This window comes from Ornithorhynchus anatinus, chromosome 9 (genome assembly GCF_004115215.2).
Source record: "Ornithorhynchus anatinus isolate Pmale09 chromosome 9, mOrnAna1.pri.v4, whole genome shotgun sequence".
Classification (NCBI taxonomy): domain Eukaryota; kingdom Metazoa; phylum Chordata; class Mammalia; order Monotremata; family Ornithorhynchidae; genus Ornithorhynchus; species Ornithorhynchus anatinus.
The window spans coordinates 21,399,326-21,414,391 of NC_041736.1; the positions used below are offsets into that span (position 1 = coordinate 21,399,326).

General features: G+C 44.5%; 2 protein-coding genes across 5 annotated transcripts in view; both read right to left on the bottom strand.

Annotated features, from left to right (window-relative positions):
• Nucleotides 1-6,526, bottom strand: part of CCDC141 (coiled-coil domain containing 141) — a 133,040-nt gene extending 126,514 nt beyond the window's left edge. Inside the window, exons 1-2 of the mRNA XM_007671284.4 lie at nucleotides 6,281-6,526; nucleotides 2,033-2,155 (exon numbers count right to left, since the gene is read on the bottom strand). Coding sequence (XP_007669474.2) covers nucleotides 2,033-2,155; nucleotides 6,281-6,382 — 225 coding nt within the window. The 5' untranslated portion in view covers nucleotides 6,383-6,526. The remainder of the gene's footprint in view (nucleotides 1-2,032; nucleotides 2,156-6,280) is intronic.
• Nucleotides 6,527-13,428: 6,902 nt separating this feature from the next.
• The window catches only part of SESTD1 (SEC14 and spectrin domain containing 1), an 85,141-nt gene continuing 83,503 nt past the window's right edge, over nucleotides 13,429-15,066 (bottom strand). For all 4 annotated transcript variants that reach the window (XM_039913053.1, XM_029072131.1, XM_007671285.2 and 1 more), the window contains one exon: nucleotides 13,429-14,636. In XM_039913053.1, coding sequence (XP_039768987.1) covers nucleotides 14,507-14,636 — 130 coding nt within the window. In that variant the 3' untranslated portion in view covers nucleotides 13,429-14,506. The remainder of the gene's footprint in view (nucleotides 14,637-15,066) is intronic.

The following is a 15,066-nucleotide window of genomic DNA, read 5'->3' on the forward strand; positions in this document are numbered from 1 at the left end:
ACAGTAAGCGCTCAATAAATATGACTGACTTTTAAAAATTACCTCATTGCATGGGAGAGCTTAGTACAATTCTCTGCACACAGTAAGGGCTCAATAAATACCACTAATCAATAGAGCCCAGAGAGAATAAATCTCTTATGCTCATTTCCTCTTTTGACCTGCCTCTTCTCATGATTCTTCCCCTTCCTCGTCTCACCTATTCCGTTTCCTCCCCTCCTCTTTCCCCATTTGGATGTCTGTCAGTTATCATTTGGAGTTCCGCCTTCCTCCGGCAGTCAAATGGCACTGCTCGGTGTAATTAGTCTAAATAACCAAGACCTGGAATTAAGTGGTCTCCGCACAGCAAAATAAACTCTCCGGAGGAGGAATATTCTCCTCATTAGAGACGTTCATTTCCTATCCTTTTAAATAATTTTCCCTTCACTTTAGAAATTTAGATTTTTTTTAAACATGGGAAGAGAATATTCCCCCTAACAAAATGTATATCCAGGGGTAGATACAGGGCAGTCAGGTTGTCCCACGTGAGGCTCACAGTCTTAATCCCCATTTTACAGATGAGGTAACTGAGGCCCAGAGAAGTGAAGTGACTTGCCCACAATCACCCCGCTGACAAGTGGCATAGTCGGGATTCGAACCCATGACCTCTGACTCCCAAGCCCAGGCTCTTTCCACTGAGCCACGCTGCTTCTCTTATAACTTGTAACAGTACAATTATAACTTGCAATAGTACTATTATAACTTGTAATAGTTCTATTATAACTTATAATGATACTATTATAACTTGTAATAGTACTATTATAACTTCTAAGTGGACTGTCTCTACCTGTTACCGATTTGTCCATTCCAAGTGCTTAGTACAGTGCTCGGCACATAGTAAGCGCTCAATAAATACTATTGAATGAATGAATGAATGTGCATGTGCGTGTGTGTTAGCTATGGTATTTATTAAAGTGCTTTCCTTCCGGGTAGGGAACGTGTTTAACGGCTTTGTTGCATTTTGTATTCTCCCTAGTGTTTAGTACAGTGCTCTGAACACAGTAAGTGCTCAATAAAGTCCACTGATTGAATGCTTTCTGCATGTCAAGGGCTAGTGAAAGCATTTTATGGTCAAATAAGAAGTCATTTGAGTCATAGCGTTCCTGTTTCACTGTGAGATTTTGGATTGTACCCCAACCACACGTTTATGTTCCCCGAACACAGTGGCCCAGAGAGGAGGAAGTTGTTATACGGCAGTAGTGATGATCGTACACTCTGAGCATCCACCAAGTCCAATGTGCTGCATTAAGAGCTTGGGAAGTAGTAAGGAAAGCGTGATACATTCCGTGTCTCCAAGGCGCTTTCACTCCACTGGACAAGATGAACAACATATAAACATTTACACATGATATTTCCCTCTAGACTGTAAGCTCCTAGTGGGCAGAGAATGTGTCTAAGAAGCAGCGTTGCCCGCTGGCTAGAGCCCTGGCCCGGGAGTCGGAAGGACCTGGATTTTACTTCCGGCTCCACGACTTGTCTGCTGTGCGACCACAGGCAGGTCACTTCACTTCTCTGTGCCTCAGTTACCTCATCTGTAAAATGGGGATTTTTTTGACTGTTAGCCCCATGTGGGATATGGACTGTGTCCAACCTGATTAGCTTGAATCTGCCACAACACTTAGTAATAATAATGTTGGTATTTGTTAAGTGCTTACAATGTGCAGAGCACTGTTCCAAGCGCTGGGGTAGACACAGGGGGATCAGGTTGTCCCACGTGGGACTCACAGTCTTAATCCCCATTTTACAGATGAGGTGACTGAGGCACAGAGAAGTTAAGTGAGTACAGTAGCACGTAATAAGCGCTTAACAAAAACCATAAAAAGGGGGTGGGGAGATGTAGAAGGTCATGAGAGAGCCAGAGGATGGGAGGGGAAAGGGAGAGAGCGCAGAGGGCCTCATTTTGCTAAGGATGTCATATCGGGGAGTCTGATCTTGATCTTCATCTCCCCGTAGTCTTTTTGATCTTTTTCCACCTCTCGTATATTTATTATCTTACCTTGAGTTTGGCCAGGAGAAGTTCATGGTCCTGAAGCAGTTTGTTGGTCTCATCTTGACTGCTCCCGATTTCAAGAAGGTTTGGGTGGGACTCTACCAATTGAAGTTGAACCCACTGGCCACACTAGAAAAATACAACCAAATAGAGACGTTATCCTCCACTTGTGGATACTGGAGACATTGGGCTGACTTCTCTTATTATTATGGTATTTGGGGTCTAATCCTGTCTCCGTTACTCACCTGATGTGTGATCTTGGGGGAGATGCTTCACTTCTCTGTGCCTCAATTTCCTCAGTTACAAAATGGGGATTCAATACCTGATCCCCTCTTACTTAGATTGGTTTTCCCCACGTGGGACACGGGCTGTGTCTGACCATCTATCTACCTTAACGCTTAGAATAGTCCTTAATGCATAATAAGCACAAAACAAATACTATTTTTTTAAAGTACTCATAACTCTCCAGAGCACTTACTTTTTTCCTCTAGACTGTAAACTCAATGTGGTCAGGGAATGTGTGTACCAACTCTATTATACCGTACTCTCCCAAGTGCTCAGTTCAGTGCTTTGCATAAGTAACACTCACTATGATCAGATGATTGATATCACAAGCGCTTATGATGTGTTTTAAGTTCTGGGGAGGATACAATTTATTCAGGTTGGACATGTTCCTTATCCCACATGGAGTTCACAGTCAAAGTAGGAGGGAAAACATCCCTTTTCCCTGCTCCTTCCAGAACATTCTTTCCCTTGTAGATTACTCCCTTAGTCGATCCATCAAATAATGTTATTTCCTGAGCACTTAACTGTGTAAACAGCCCTGTATTAAGTGCTTGGGAGAGTACAATATAACAGTTCCCTGTCCACAGTGAGTTGACAATTCATTTTGTTCATTCTCCAATCTGGGTTTTAATAATCGGTTTATCTCCTTCTCATTTCTTCTCTCATCTCATCTGCATTCTCGGTCCACGCCTTTCCTACCTTCCACGTCCCTCTCCATTCCCTCTCACCCTCGGCAGAAGACCTTAGGAAATGACCACCTTTTCCTGGGCTTCTCTTCCTCGGAACAACCCTGTGTCCCCCACTGTCTTCAACACAACCTGTGTTTTGCCTGTTTGCTCAATTTAAATTAGACTCACCGTGGCCAGGGATGATATTTAGCCTAAATTCTGTATGACGGAGTGACCAATATTGCCATTCAGTTAATGCTTAGTAATAACACTCTCCTTCTACAGACTCACATATGAATCAGTGGTATTTACTGAACGTTTCCTGTGTTCAGAGCATTGTATTCATTCATTCAATAGTATTTATTGAGCGCTTACTATGTGCAGAGCACTGTACTAAGCGCTTGGAATGTACAAATCGGCAATAGATAGAGACCAGTCCCTGCCCTTTGACGGGCTTACAGTCTAATCGGGGGAAACGGGCAGACAAGAACAATGGCAATAAATAGAGTCAAGGGAAGAACATCTCATAAAAACAATGGCAAATAAATAGAAGCAGGGTGATGTACATCTCATTAAACAAAATAAATAGGGTGATGAAGATAGATACAGTTGAGCGGACGAGTACTAAGCGCTTGGGAGATTACAATACAGCAGAGTCTGCAGACACAATGAGTTTACAGCCAAGAGCGATATATCCCTTCCGCTTCCTATGTTCCATGTCAAATCAAGTGGGAAGTCAAAGTCAAGAGGGGTGGGAATTGTTTTTGTTTGTTTACTTGCTTGTTTGTTAAGCACTTAAAATATGCCAAACACTGTACTAAAGGCTGGGGTAGATACACGCCAATCTGGTTGGACACGGTCCATAACCGACATGGGGCTCACAGTCTTAATCCCCATTTTAAAGATGAGGTAAATGAGGTCTAGAGAAGTAAAGTGATTTTCCCAAGTTCACACAGCAGACAAGTGGCAGAACTGGGATCAGAACTCAGGTCTTTTTATTCCCAGACCTGTGGTCTAGCCACCAGGCCATGCTGCTGCTCTACTCTGCTCCTTTCTATTTTTTTCACGATATGTGTTAAGGACTTACTTTGTGTCAAGCACTATTCTATCTGCTGGGATGGATACACGTTAAGTGTTGTCTTACGCTGTCGGGTCGTGTCCGACACATCTCTCCCGGAATGCCCCACTTCCATCTGCAATCGTTCTGGTAGTGCATCCATGGATCCATTCTTGGTAAATATACGGAAGTGGTTAGTGGGACATAATCCCGATCCCGCATGGGGCTCACAGTCTTAGTAGCAAGGAGAACAGGTATTTAGCTCCCTTTTTATAGCTGATGAAACTGAGGCACAGAGAAGTCCCACAGTAGGCAACTGGCCGAGCTGGGATTAGAACCCAGGTCCTCTGACTCCCAGGTGCATACTCTTTCCGCTAGGCCATGCTGCTTTCCCCACGTTGTATTTTTATATTGGGTAAAACAAATGAAAAGATTTGTTTAAATGTAATAAGGTTAAGTTCCACATGTCTGCATTTTCTTTACCTTTGGCCACAGTGGCTTTCCCTGGGAAAGTAAAGGGGATGAATTTACTTTTACTTATTATGACAAGGGGGCATCACGTTTCTCAACTGATGCCACTGAGTAGACAGTATAACGAGCCATGGGAATTCAAAGGAATAGAAACATCTCTCAGGCATTTAATTCCCTCAGATCCAGCAAAGATCGAGGGACATGTGCACAAGTAAATTACCACAGAGACAAACTCAGAAATTGGAAAAACATGTTTCTTTGGGAAACAGAATCAGTCATGGAAAACATTTAGAAACTACAAGCACATGGCCCCAAGACATTTCTTTAAAACGGATTTTCCACTTGCAGCCAATCTGTGTATGTTTGTGGCTTCATAAGCCCCATTTCAAGTGGCGGTTGCTGTGAGCCCGGGACTTGGAAAAAAAGGGTTGGTTTCACAGTTTAAAGGGGAATTTAAAGCTTCTGCTTTCATTCTTTCATTTCTGAATCATCCTTCAATTTTCTTTCCACTGACACCAAATTGCTATTTTCTGGCTCCTGCTCTGGAGATGCACTAAATAGTGAGTTATCCAAAGGCCTTGCCCTCTCTTTCAGAAAAATCAAGAATTGTCATTTCCGGGCTGGCTGAAAGATTTTGGAGAGCAGACAGGGGAAAGGGACATCAACCATCTTTGGCTCCAAATTGGGCAGATGGGTCCTCTCCAGAGGGGGTTTTCTTTGGATGAATGGGAACGTCATCCAAAAATCCACAGCAATCGAGGAGAGCTAAACAGACCACGTGATCCAAGACTGAAAGAAATCCAGCCAAAGCATCGAGTCACATCAAGTAGTGAGCGTGAAGTAATTTGCTGAGGATTATGGGTTTCTTGAGAGAAAGCTTCTCGAGGGCAGGAACCGCGTACTTTGGTCCCTTCCGAGCACTCAGTACGATGTTTATAATGAGGCAGGCACTCAATAAACATCACCGATTTACTACCTTCACAATAGATCGTGGGGTTTAGAGGAAGGAAGCGGGCAAAGTGAAGTTACGCCCAAGGCTTTGACATTTATATGTGGGCTTTTTTACAATTTTAAACTGAGTGAAGATTTCTCTTAGGGGGGATTTATCTAATACCACTGGGAAGTGTGTTCAAATATTACATGTGTGGCCTGAAGAGGTAGATGGATGGCCGGGCCTAAATTAGGCAACAAATATTCAGCTCTGAGTGGTTCCAACCTTTACTGGCAATAGTCTGTTTACCAGCACGATAACAGGAATCCGACGGTGCCCTGACCATGTCAGATTCCGTAAGGGGTGGGAAGGGATTCCTGCTTTTCGCAAAAGTCATTTCCTGTTCACTCTCACCCACAAAACTGCCTGGAAACACATTTTCCCCAGTCAGCACCACAAAAAAACCCCCAAAACATAATTCCCAAACCTTCACCCAGGTCGACTAACTGGGGACAAATGGCACTGCAGACAGATGGTGGGCACTTTGATCGGTAGTTGTGTCTTTTGCTCAGTTGCGAAAATCAAGCCGAAGGCTCGGACGGTGTTAGCAGAAGAAATGCCACTGACGAATTCTAACTTCAGTGAACTGAGAGTGAGACTCTTCTGGAGGGGATTTGAACTTTTTAGGGCTTCTCCTAGCAGCTCACTTAAAACTGCGGCATAGCGTACTTGCTCTATACCGTACGAGGCTGAGGCAGCGTAACACTGAGGTGGGCGGTGAGCAAACTAAAGCAGACAAAGTCACGGAGGAGAAAGTCGAGAATTGGTAAACATCATCTTACCTTCAGGACAGCGATGACGATCCGCGAGTCTCCAGCCTGGACGGCAACAGAACTGACTGTTGTTGTGGAAAGGTGACCTTCAGAGTTTTCTTCGCTGGACATGATGTTTTTAGAGTCCAAGTTTATACATTAAGACGGTCTCGGAGCAGATGCCTGTCTGCCACTCCTTTTGGAAGGCAACAAACAGGGTTACTTGGATTCATTCAGGGAAAGAGCTCCGCTCACACTGATTACTCTGCCAAAAGGAAAGAACAGGAGGTTAAAAATAGCCAGCCCCATTGAGTTTATCATTCTTGAGAGAGAGAGAGAGAGAGAGACAGAGAGAGAGAGAGAGACAGAAACAGAAAATTGACACACCCCTAGTTTGGTAGCACTAAGTCGTCTGTACTTCTTTTCGCTGTTATCTGAAGTGTATAGGACTGTCTCTGGTTTTTAGAACATCAACTGACACTGGATAAGCAAATGGAAAAAGATACTTAAATCTTGCCAGCGGAACTAAGTCTGCCATTGAAACTGTACAGGCTAATATTTGTTGACTTTAAAACGAGCAAACGATAAACGTGGATATTGAGTTTTGTGGAAAAGGGCACACGATTCCCCCTCTGCGGTTGTGCTTAAATCCCCCTCTTGCTTTTCCACGAATTTACTCGCTTGCAGGATTTTCCCAACTTTAGAGCTAAATCCACCTCCCTTCCCCACCTCACTGGGCTTTCCTTGCTAGAAAACTCCCACAGAACTCAAATCCAAGTAAGTTCATTGCTGTGCATGGTCAGATGTAGAAATCTCCCCTCATGGATACCAGACCATTTCAGTAGCTTTTATGATTCCTTTCCAAACATCTCCCTTCATTCTCTATAGTTTTTGCAATTCTGTCTCTTAACTCTGCCCAATCAATCCATCCATCAGTGGTATTTATTGAGCACTTACTATGGGCAGAGCACTGTACTAAGCAATTGGAAGAGTACAACTGCAACAGTTCTCGACTCATAATGAGCTGACAGTCTAGAGGAGACCAAGAGGACTTCAGTTGAAAATATTTCTTAGAAGTTCTCATCCCTTTGAAGTGATTTCTGTCACTTGGTTATATTAGGCGCCTGGAAGTCAGAGTCAGTGCTCTCCCAAGCCACCATCAGCACATGAATCCCAGTGCAAGAGAAGGAGAGTTCTACCAGTCCCCTGAGGTATTACACAGCAGCTGTTAGGGTCTTTGCATTACAACAGCTGAGAGTGAGAGTAGAGCTAAGGTCACAGGTCACTGGGATGATCCAAGCCCAGAAGCGACCCAGAATTATAACAGCCACAGGCAGCGGAGAAAAAGAAGTCACAGATGAGAGCGGTTAGAGTCACAGACAGAACAGACTGATGTTTTCCAGATTTTCCAGATGAGGGAACTGAGGCCTAGAGAAGTGAAGTGACTTGTCCAAGGTCACACAGCAGACAAGGGGCAGAACCAGGATTAGAATCTATGACCTTTTGGCTCCTAGGCCTATTTTCTATCCACTACGCCATGCTGCTCCTCGCTCCGGTTGTCCAGGTGGTTATAGCTACATATAGTATAGCACAGAGAAGCAGCGTGGCTCAGTGGAAAGAGCCCGGGCTTGGGAGTCAGAGGTCATGGGGTCGAATCCCGGTTCTGCCACTTGGCAGCTGTGTGACTGTGGGCAAGTCGCTTAACTTCTCTGTGCCTCAGTTACCTCTTCCGTAAAATGGGGATTAAGACTGTGAGCCCCATGCGGGACAACCTGAATACCTTGTATCTACCCCAGCGCTTAAAACAGTGCTCTGCACATAGTAAGGGCATAACAAATACCAACATTATTATTATAGCTACATGGTTGAGGCCTTATCTGTTCTCCAGAGGGTTAGAGCTACATATAGTATAGTGTAATAGAGATAGCTACTGGATGTTGTTTTCATCATGAGCATGTATATGAGCCAAAGTAAAAGAAAAGAAGAGCTACCTTGGCTTTCGGCCATTATTGCAGGTCAGACACTCACAAGCACATGTCCATGAACCAGGTCCTTGGGGATCTCAGCTTTGTTCTGCCCCCATGGAGCAGAAAACTCTAAGGGACGACCCTCCCCCTCCGCTTCCTAGCCCTTCCCGTCCCCCTCCGACACCCACATAGAAGGACGCTGGTATGAGTGGGGAGGAGACAAGCCTCCTGTGAATAAACAGCCTGACCTGGAGTGATGCCAAGATCTAGGAAAAGATTATCAACGAAAATATTTCATGCCCAGAAGAGAGAGCTTGCATTGGGCCGACCTGACCGGATGTGTTGAATGCTGGCTCCTTCTGCAGAATAACTCAATCAAATACTTGGGTCACTTAAGAATGGATAGCAAACAGCCTTCAGCTTCCCAAGCACAGAGAGAAAACTCAGCCGACCACCCTAACCACAAATGCCCACAGTCCTGAAGCAGTGATGCTTAAACGCTACCCGGTAGATTTCCAACAGGAATAGACAGCTCTGATTTACAGCTGAACACGACCTGTTCTCTTACCACCTCGAAAGAGCCACGCAACCCCTCATGGTGCAGATCTGACTTAACCACGCCACAGGGATTGGGGTGGAAGCATGAGGTGGAACCTCGGTCGCTCTAAGATCTTACCCTGCCACCTCCTCTCTGTGTGAAGGCAGATCACTTAACTCGTCCCTCTGATTTAGCAGCCACTTCATCTCACTGTTGCCCTGATTCTCTACAAGTCAGGCATTATAGCACTAGTTCCTCTGAAGACCAGGCTGAGGCAAAGTGGATATTGTTTCGTCTTATGCCGTCGAGTCGTCTCCGACCCACAGCGACGCCATGGACACATCTCTCCCAGAACGCCCCACCTCCGGCTGCGATCGTTCTGGTAGTGGATCCATTGAGTTTTCTTGGTAAAAATACGGAAGTATTTTACCACTGCCTCCTTCCGTGCAATAAACTCGAGTCTCCGCCCTCGACTCTCTCCCGTGCCGCTGTTGCCCAGCACAGGGGAGTTTTGACTTGTGGCAGATTGCCTTCCACTTGCTAGTCACTGCCCAAGCTAGGAATGGAATGGATATTCATTCATTCAATAGTATTTATTGAGCGCTTACTAAGTGCAGAGCGCTGTACTAAGCGCTTGGAATATGCTTCTGCTTGACTCTCCCTCCCATCGTCAAGACCGGTAGAGTACTGGAAACTCCCCAGGCGCAACCCTGAGAGGGAAAAGTGGCTATTACTGAATGGAAAAAGCAGGACTAAATGGGTTAGAGAGAAAAACAGTGAAGCCAAGCCAAAACGGGTTTTCTAGCTACTGCATTTCTTAGCTCTATCAGCTGCCTACCTTATGTGGGCTAGGGAGAGTGCCTGATCACTGTCAGGCTGTGTTTATGTGAGGTCTTATTCATTCAGGGTGGAGAGTCTGGATTTTAATTTGGAATAGGGAAAAGAGAGAAAAGATAAACAGTGGCCCGCAGAATAGGAGGGATGTACTCACAGTCACTGCCGCTTTCTAGTTGAAGGAAGGGTAAAATCTGGAAAATATTCCAATTCTGCTGTTAGGAAAGGGAACTGGTGAAGAATGATGAAGATCACAGGGCTGGGAGAGTGTTATAAAAAACCCCACGAGTGACTTTCAATAAGTCTTTGCCAAGAAGGACGACGGTGGTGACATCTAATCCATATTAGGAAGCAGGGTCAACCATCCAAACAGCATTGACATGACCCCCCGCCTGAAGCCCACCACCGCTTCTGCAGACCAGGCAAAGTCCCTCCCTACATCCCTCTCCTATATGGAACTGAAAAGCCGCCAGGGAAACAGATCTCTTTTTTCTTTTATTGTTAAGCGTTTACTATGTGCCAGGCACGGGGGAGATACGAGCTAATCAGGTTGGACACAGTCCATGTCCCACATGGGGCTCGGTCTTAATCCCCATTTTACGGATGAGGTAGTCGAGATCCTTCAGAAGTGAAGTGACTTGCCCAAGGTCACACAGCAGACAGATGGCAGAGCTGAAATTAGAACCCAGGGCCTTCTGACTCTCAGGCCCGTGTTCTATCCACCAGGCCACACTGCTTCTCTTCTTCCGTGGGGACCGGGAGAAGGGGGAGGTTGGACTAATTGCTCCTTTCATTTCAGTTTTTAGTTTCTATGATTCAGCGAGTTTCTGTCCCAGAATTGTTTCCTGTTTCTCTTGAAGGACTGAATCCCGGCAGGACTTACTGAAGTTTTATCATTAGGGCATTCTCAGGAAACGTGGCCTCTCAGATCAGACCTCATCTTCCACGGGTGACTGTTCAACCGATCGATCGTATTTACTGAGCACTTACTGTGTGCGGAGCACTGCACTGGGCACTTGGGAAAGTGCAACACAACAATGTAACGGAGTTGGTAGATGCGTCCCCTGACCGGGGTGACCTTAGAAGAAATGAAGACATAACTGTGGGAAAAGACAATGAACGAGGGACTGAAACTGTAAACTCCGCTCGAGTGTTTCTCTTCTAGAGATGGAGAAAGCCTTGCTCCATACAACCCTTGCAGCGACTATTTTCCAAGCATTTGAGCACTCGAATGCAATCTGGGTTTAACCACTTCCCACGTTTCCACGACATTTGCTAACTTTATCCAACTAGAAAGGGAAACAGCATGACCTAGTGGAAACAGCAACAGGCCTGGGAGCCAGAGGACCTGGGTCCTAAGGTTCTCATCCCCACTCCATCATTTCTCTACAGGGAGACCCTGGGCAAGTCACGTAACTTCGTACCTCAGTTGCCTCATCTTTAGAAAGGGGATTAAATCCTCCTCCTTCCAATTTGGACCCAGTAGAAGGACGGGAAGCGCATCCACAAGTCCAACCGCGTCACCTCATCAACCGAGGACTAAGTACAGTGCTTGGCACATAGATAGCGCATGATCCCAGTAAGTGCTTAATCCGAAGCGGCACGGTGTAGTGGATAGAGCATGGGCCTGCGAGTCAGGAGGTCACGGGTTCTAATCCCAGCTCCACCACTCGTCTGCTCTGTGATCTTGGGAAAGTCACTTCACTTCTCTGGGCCTCAGTAACATCAGCTGTAAAATGGGAATTGAGACCGTGAGCTCCACGTGGGACAGGGTCTGTGCCCAACCCACTCCGGTGCTTAGTACACCAGCGTGGCTCAGTGGAAAGAGCACGGGCTTTGGAGTCAGAGGTCATGAGTTCGAACCCCAGCTCTGCCACTTGTCAGCTGACTGTGGGCAAGTCACTTAACTTCTCGGTGCCTCAGTGGGGATCATCTGTAAAATGGGGATTAAGACCGTGAGCCCCACGTGGGACAACCTGATTCCCCCGTGTCTACCCCAGCGCTTAGAACAGTGCTCTGCACATAATAAACTTAACAAATACCAACATTATTATTATTATTATTACACCGCCTGGAACATAGTAAGCACTTCACAAATACCACTATTATTATTATTATTGCTACCGATAGTAATGATTTTTAAAAGTACCATAATGAAAAAGAAAACCTACTATAACCCCTCCCATTCTGTCCTCAGTACCCAGCAACACACAGTTCAGGGTTGGCTGGTTTGAGGCCTCCGGTTTTCTTCTTTTTCTTGGCAAGAACAATATCGGCCGGAGAGGTGATAGCATGCTCTATCCGGGTCACCGCTGACTTCCCAAGCAGGCTTAGCTTGATGTTGAGCCCAAGGCCTCTCTAGGGACTTCCGCCCACCGCAATCTCACAGCTCGAACCGTTGAACTGTTGGTCCAGTGGGTGGGAAAAAAAAAAAACCCACCACCTAAGGAATTCAGATTTCCCAAAACTCAAGAGCCTCCAAAAATTCCATATCACTACGAATGACTTTTCGCTACGGAGAGTAGCAAAGAAGATACCCTTCTTTTCCACTTACCTCTCAACCCAAATACTAGCTGTTGGTCTTCTTTCCTTACCTGGCTCTCTGAGCATGTATAGTAATCTTGGAATTTTTTTAGGTCTCTTAAGCCCTTACTAGGTGCCAGATACTGTACTAGTGCCTGGCACATAAATTCTTAACGAATACCATAATAATAATAATAAGTGCTGGAGTAGATACAAGACAGATTGGTCACAGTTCCCGTTCCCTACAGGCCTCATAATCTTAATCCTCATTTTACAGATGGGCTAACTGAAGCACAGGGAAGTTGCCACTTGCCTAAAGTCACAGCCCATACAAGTAGCACAGCTAGGGTTAGAATCCAGATCCCTTGATTCCTACGCCCATGCGCTATCGACTAGACCACGCAGCTTCTCATTTTCCTTTTCTCTATATTTTCTGAACTTGATAACCACCCCGATCCTATGCTTCTGACCTCAGTATTATCCTACTATATCTCGCTAACCCAATTACACCTTTCCCGAGACCTTGAGTGAAAACCTCTGGATATTATTTTCCAATTCTCCCACGGCCCAATTCTCATTATACCGCCTCCCTTCTCATGGCCACCTTATCTATTTAATCTTAGCTCTGAATAGAATACAAATAGTAGTGTGAAAAATGTATTTCCCTTTGGTATAACTTGAAAAACTAAAAGCGCTTACCGTATATTCATAATATCCGTAAGATTGTGGATGAGGATGAAGATGTGTGGTATTTACCCCTATTGCAGCTGGGGAAACTGAGGCAAGAACAGCCAATTTCAGGTCCTAGGCCTTCTGGATTTCAGTCCTCTGCTCCTTTCATTAACAACTCTCCCTCTTGTTTCATAAAGTTTGTTTCATAAAGTTTACAGATAGATAAGGGTGCCTTGATTTAGAAATGTATTTTAAGAATTTAATCTTCTGAAAACTCTTTGGGAATAAATTTAAATGGTTTGTCAGAGGGTGAGCAAACCAGCTACTATTACACAAACTAGCCCTCACAATGGAGACTGCCTGTTACCTCCCACGTGATGACACACATTCTTCTTATGAGGAGGAGACGTGCTAACGGATCTCCGTGTCTTTCCTTGACTTTCTTTCGTATTTATGATTCGGGTCAAACTGTTCTTAGAGATTACCAAGATTATTTCAAACCATTTAGAATTAAGCATTAGCGTGCCAACGCACCTCACGGAATATCAATTATTAAGTAGGGTCCGGTGGAAAAGAGCAAGGAATATTTTCAGAAATCAGTCTGTCTCGACTCACTAGAAATCATAATCCAGCGACAACTTCAATTTAGTTCCAGAAGGATTATATTTATATGGAAAATTCAAATCAAATCATTAAAAAATGTTTTATCCAAGTATTTTCAATAGGAATAAATAGAAACAATGATTTGGGACATAGCTGAAAAAAGCAAATATAACTGTCTTTTTTAAAGTAACAAGAATGATACATTTTTATAATTACAGCCCGCCTTCCACCCCAAGCACAGTATTCTACTCACACAAAATCCTTAGGGCTCTGCAGCAGAATTGGTTCTCCGTTAATATTTTTCCATCACAAACACATTCTGATTTATTACATGCACGGTTACTTAACTGTTTTCTTGGCTATAATACATGCAGAGAAAATACCGTGGTTCAACTAATAAACAGATGTCCAACTAAAGAAAAATCCAATCCGGACCAACTACGTCCCTTCAAATCAGACATCGGGAGACAGTGTAAAACGGCAAATTTAAATAAGAGTTTAAAAAGATTTTTTTTTATTACGCACAGTGGCTTTTAATACATTATTAATACAGATAGGAAAATGGCTTTAATGGATATGATTGATCCAAGATCTTATGGGGGGGGGCTGCATATTGACAGGATCGAAATAACCAGGTCTGAAAAATCACAAAGTAACATGAGATGGATGCCACAGTATACAGTCAGTGGGGGAGGGGGTTTAACCTACTGCCTAAAATTACTACATCACCTGGGGAAAGAAAGGGGAGAAACTATTATATATATTATATATATGTATAGGGAACTTCTACACTTTTATTAGCACCATTCAACGCTTATGCCAGCTGTTCATTAAGGAACTGACAGATCCAGGAAAGCTTGAGAGCGAATTTTCAGTGCAACGTTTACGGTTCCTTTCGGTATGGCATTTGGAGTCTATGGTTTCATAGCATATCGAAGAATTATGCCCGGATAGATGCAGAGCGTTAACACAGAGAGAGGAATGTCTACGGGGAAGGAACGAGGCTTATATTGGTGTGAAATGTATTTTAACGTAGACCGTCAAATGCTGTGGTATGTCGCCGACGTGCTGGGTTATAACACTCTGGAGTCTTGTCAGCTGTGAGAAAGGTCCGATCTATTAGCTGTCTATGGATGCGGCTTCTGGTTGTCTGAGTTGTTGTCTTTTCAGGCTAACTAGTTTCATCCTCTCTCTGATGTGTTCCGCTGTAGAAGCCATGTCGCTTGGACTCCCAAAATACTGTTCATTTCTAAAAAAAAAAACCAAAACCAAAAACCAAAGAAAAAAATCAATTTAACCATTCATACGGGAAGTAAAAAAAATTTAAAAAAATGAAGTTCTGGAAAAGAAAATGTCTATCTACTAGCACTTTTATGAAGGGCACTGGTTGGTTTTCTTTGGTTTCAGTTAAAGAAGCAGCATGGTCTAGTGAAGAGAGCACAGGCCTAGGAGCCAGAGGACCTGGATTCTAATCCCAGTTCTGTCTCCTGTCTGCTGTGTGACCTCGGGCAAGTCATTTCACTTCAGTGGGCCTCAGTTACCTCATCTTTAAAATGGGGATTAAGACCGTGAACCCCATGTGGGGCAGAGACAATGGCCAACCTGATTAGCCTGTATCTACTCCAGTACGGTACATAATTAGACCCAGCGAGGGCATGGGTTATATCTTTTCCATCTTT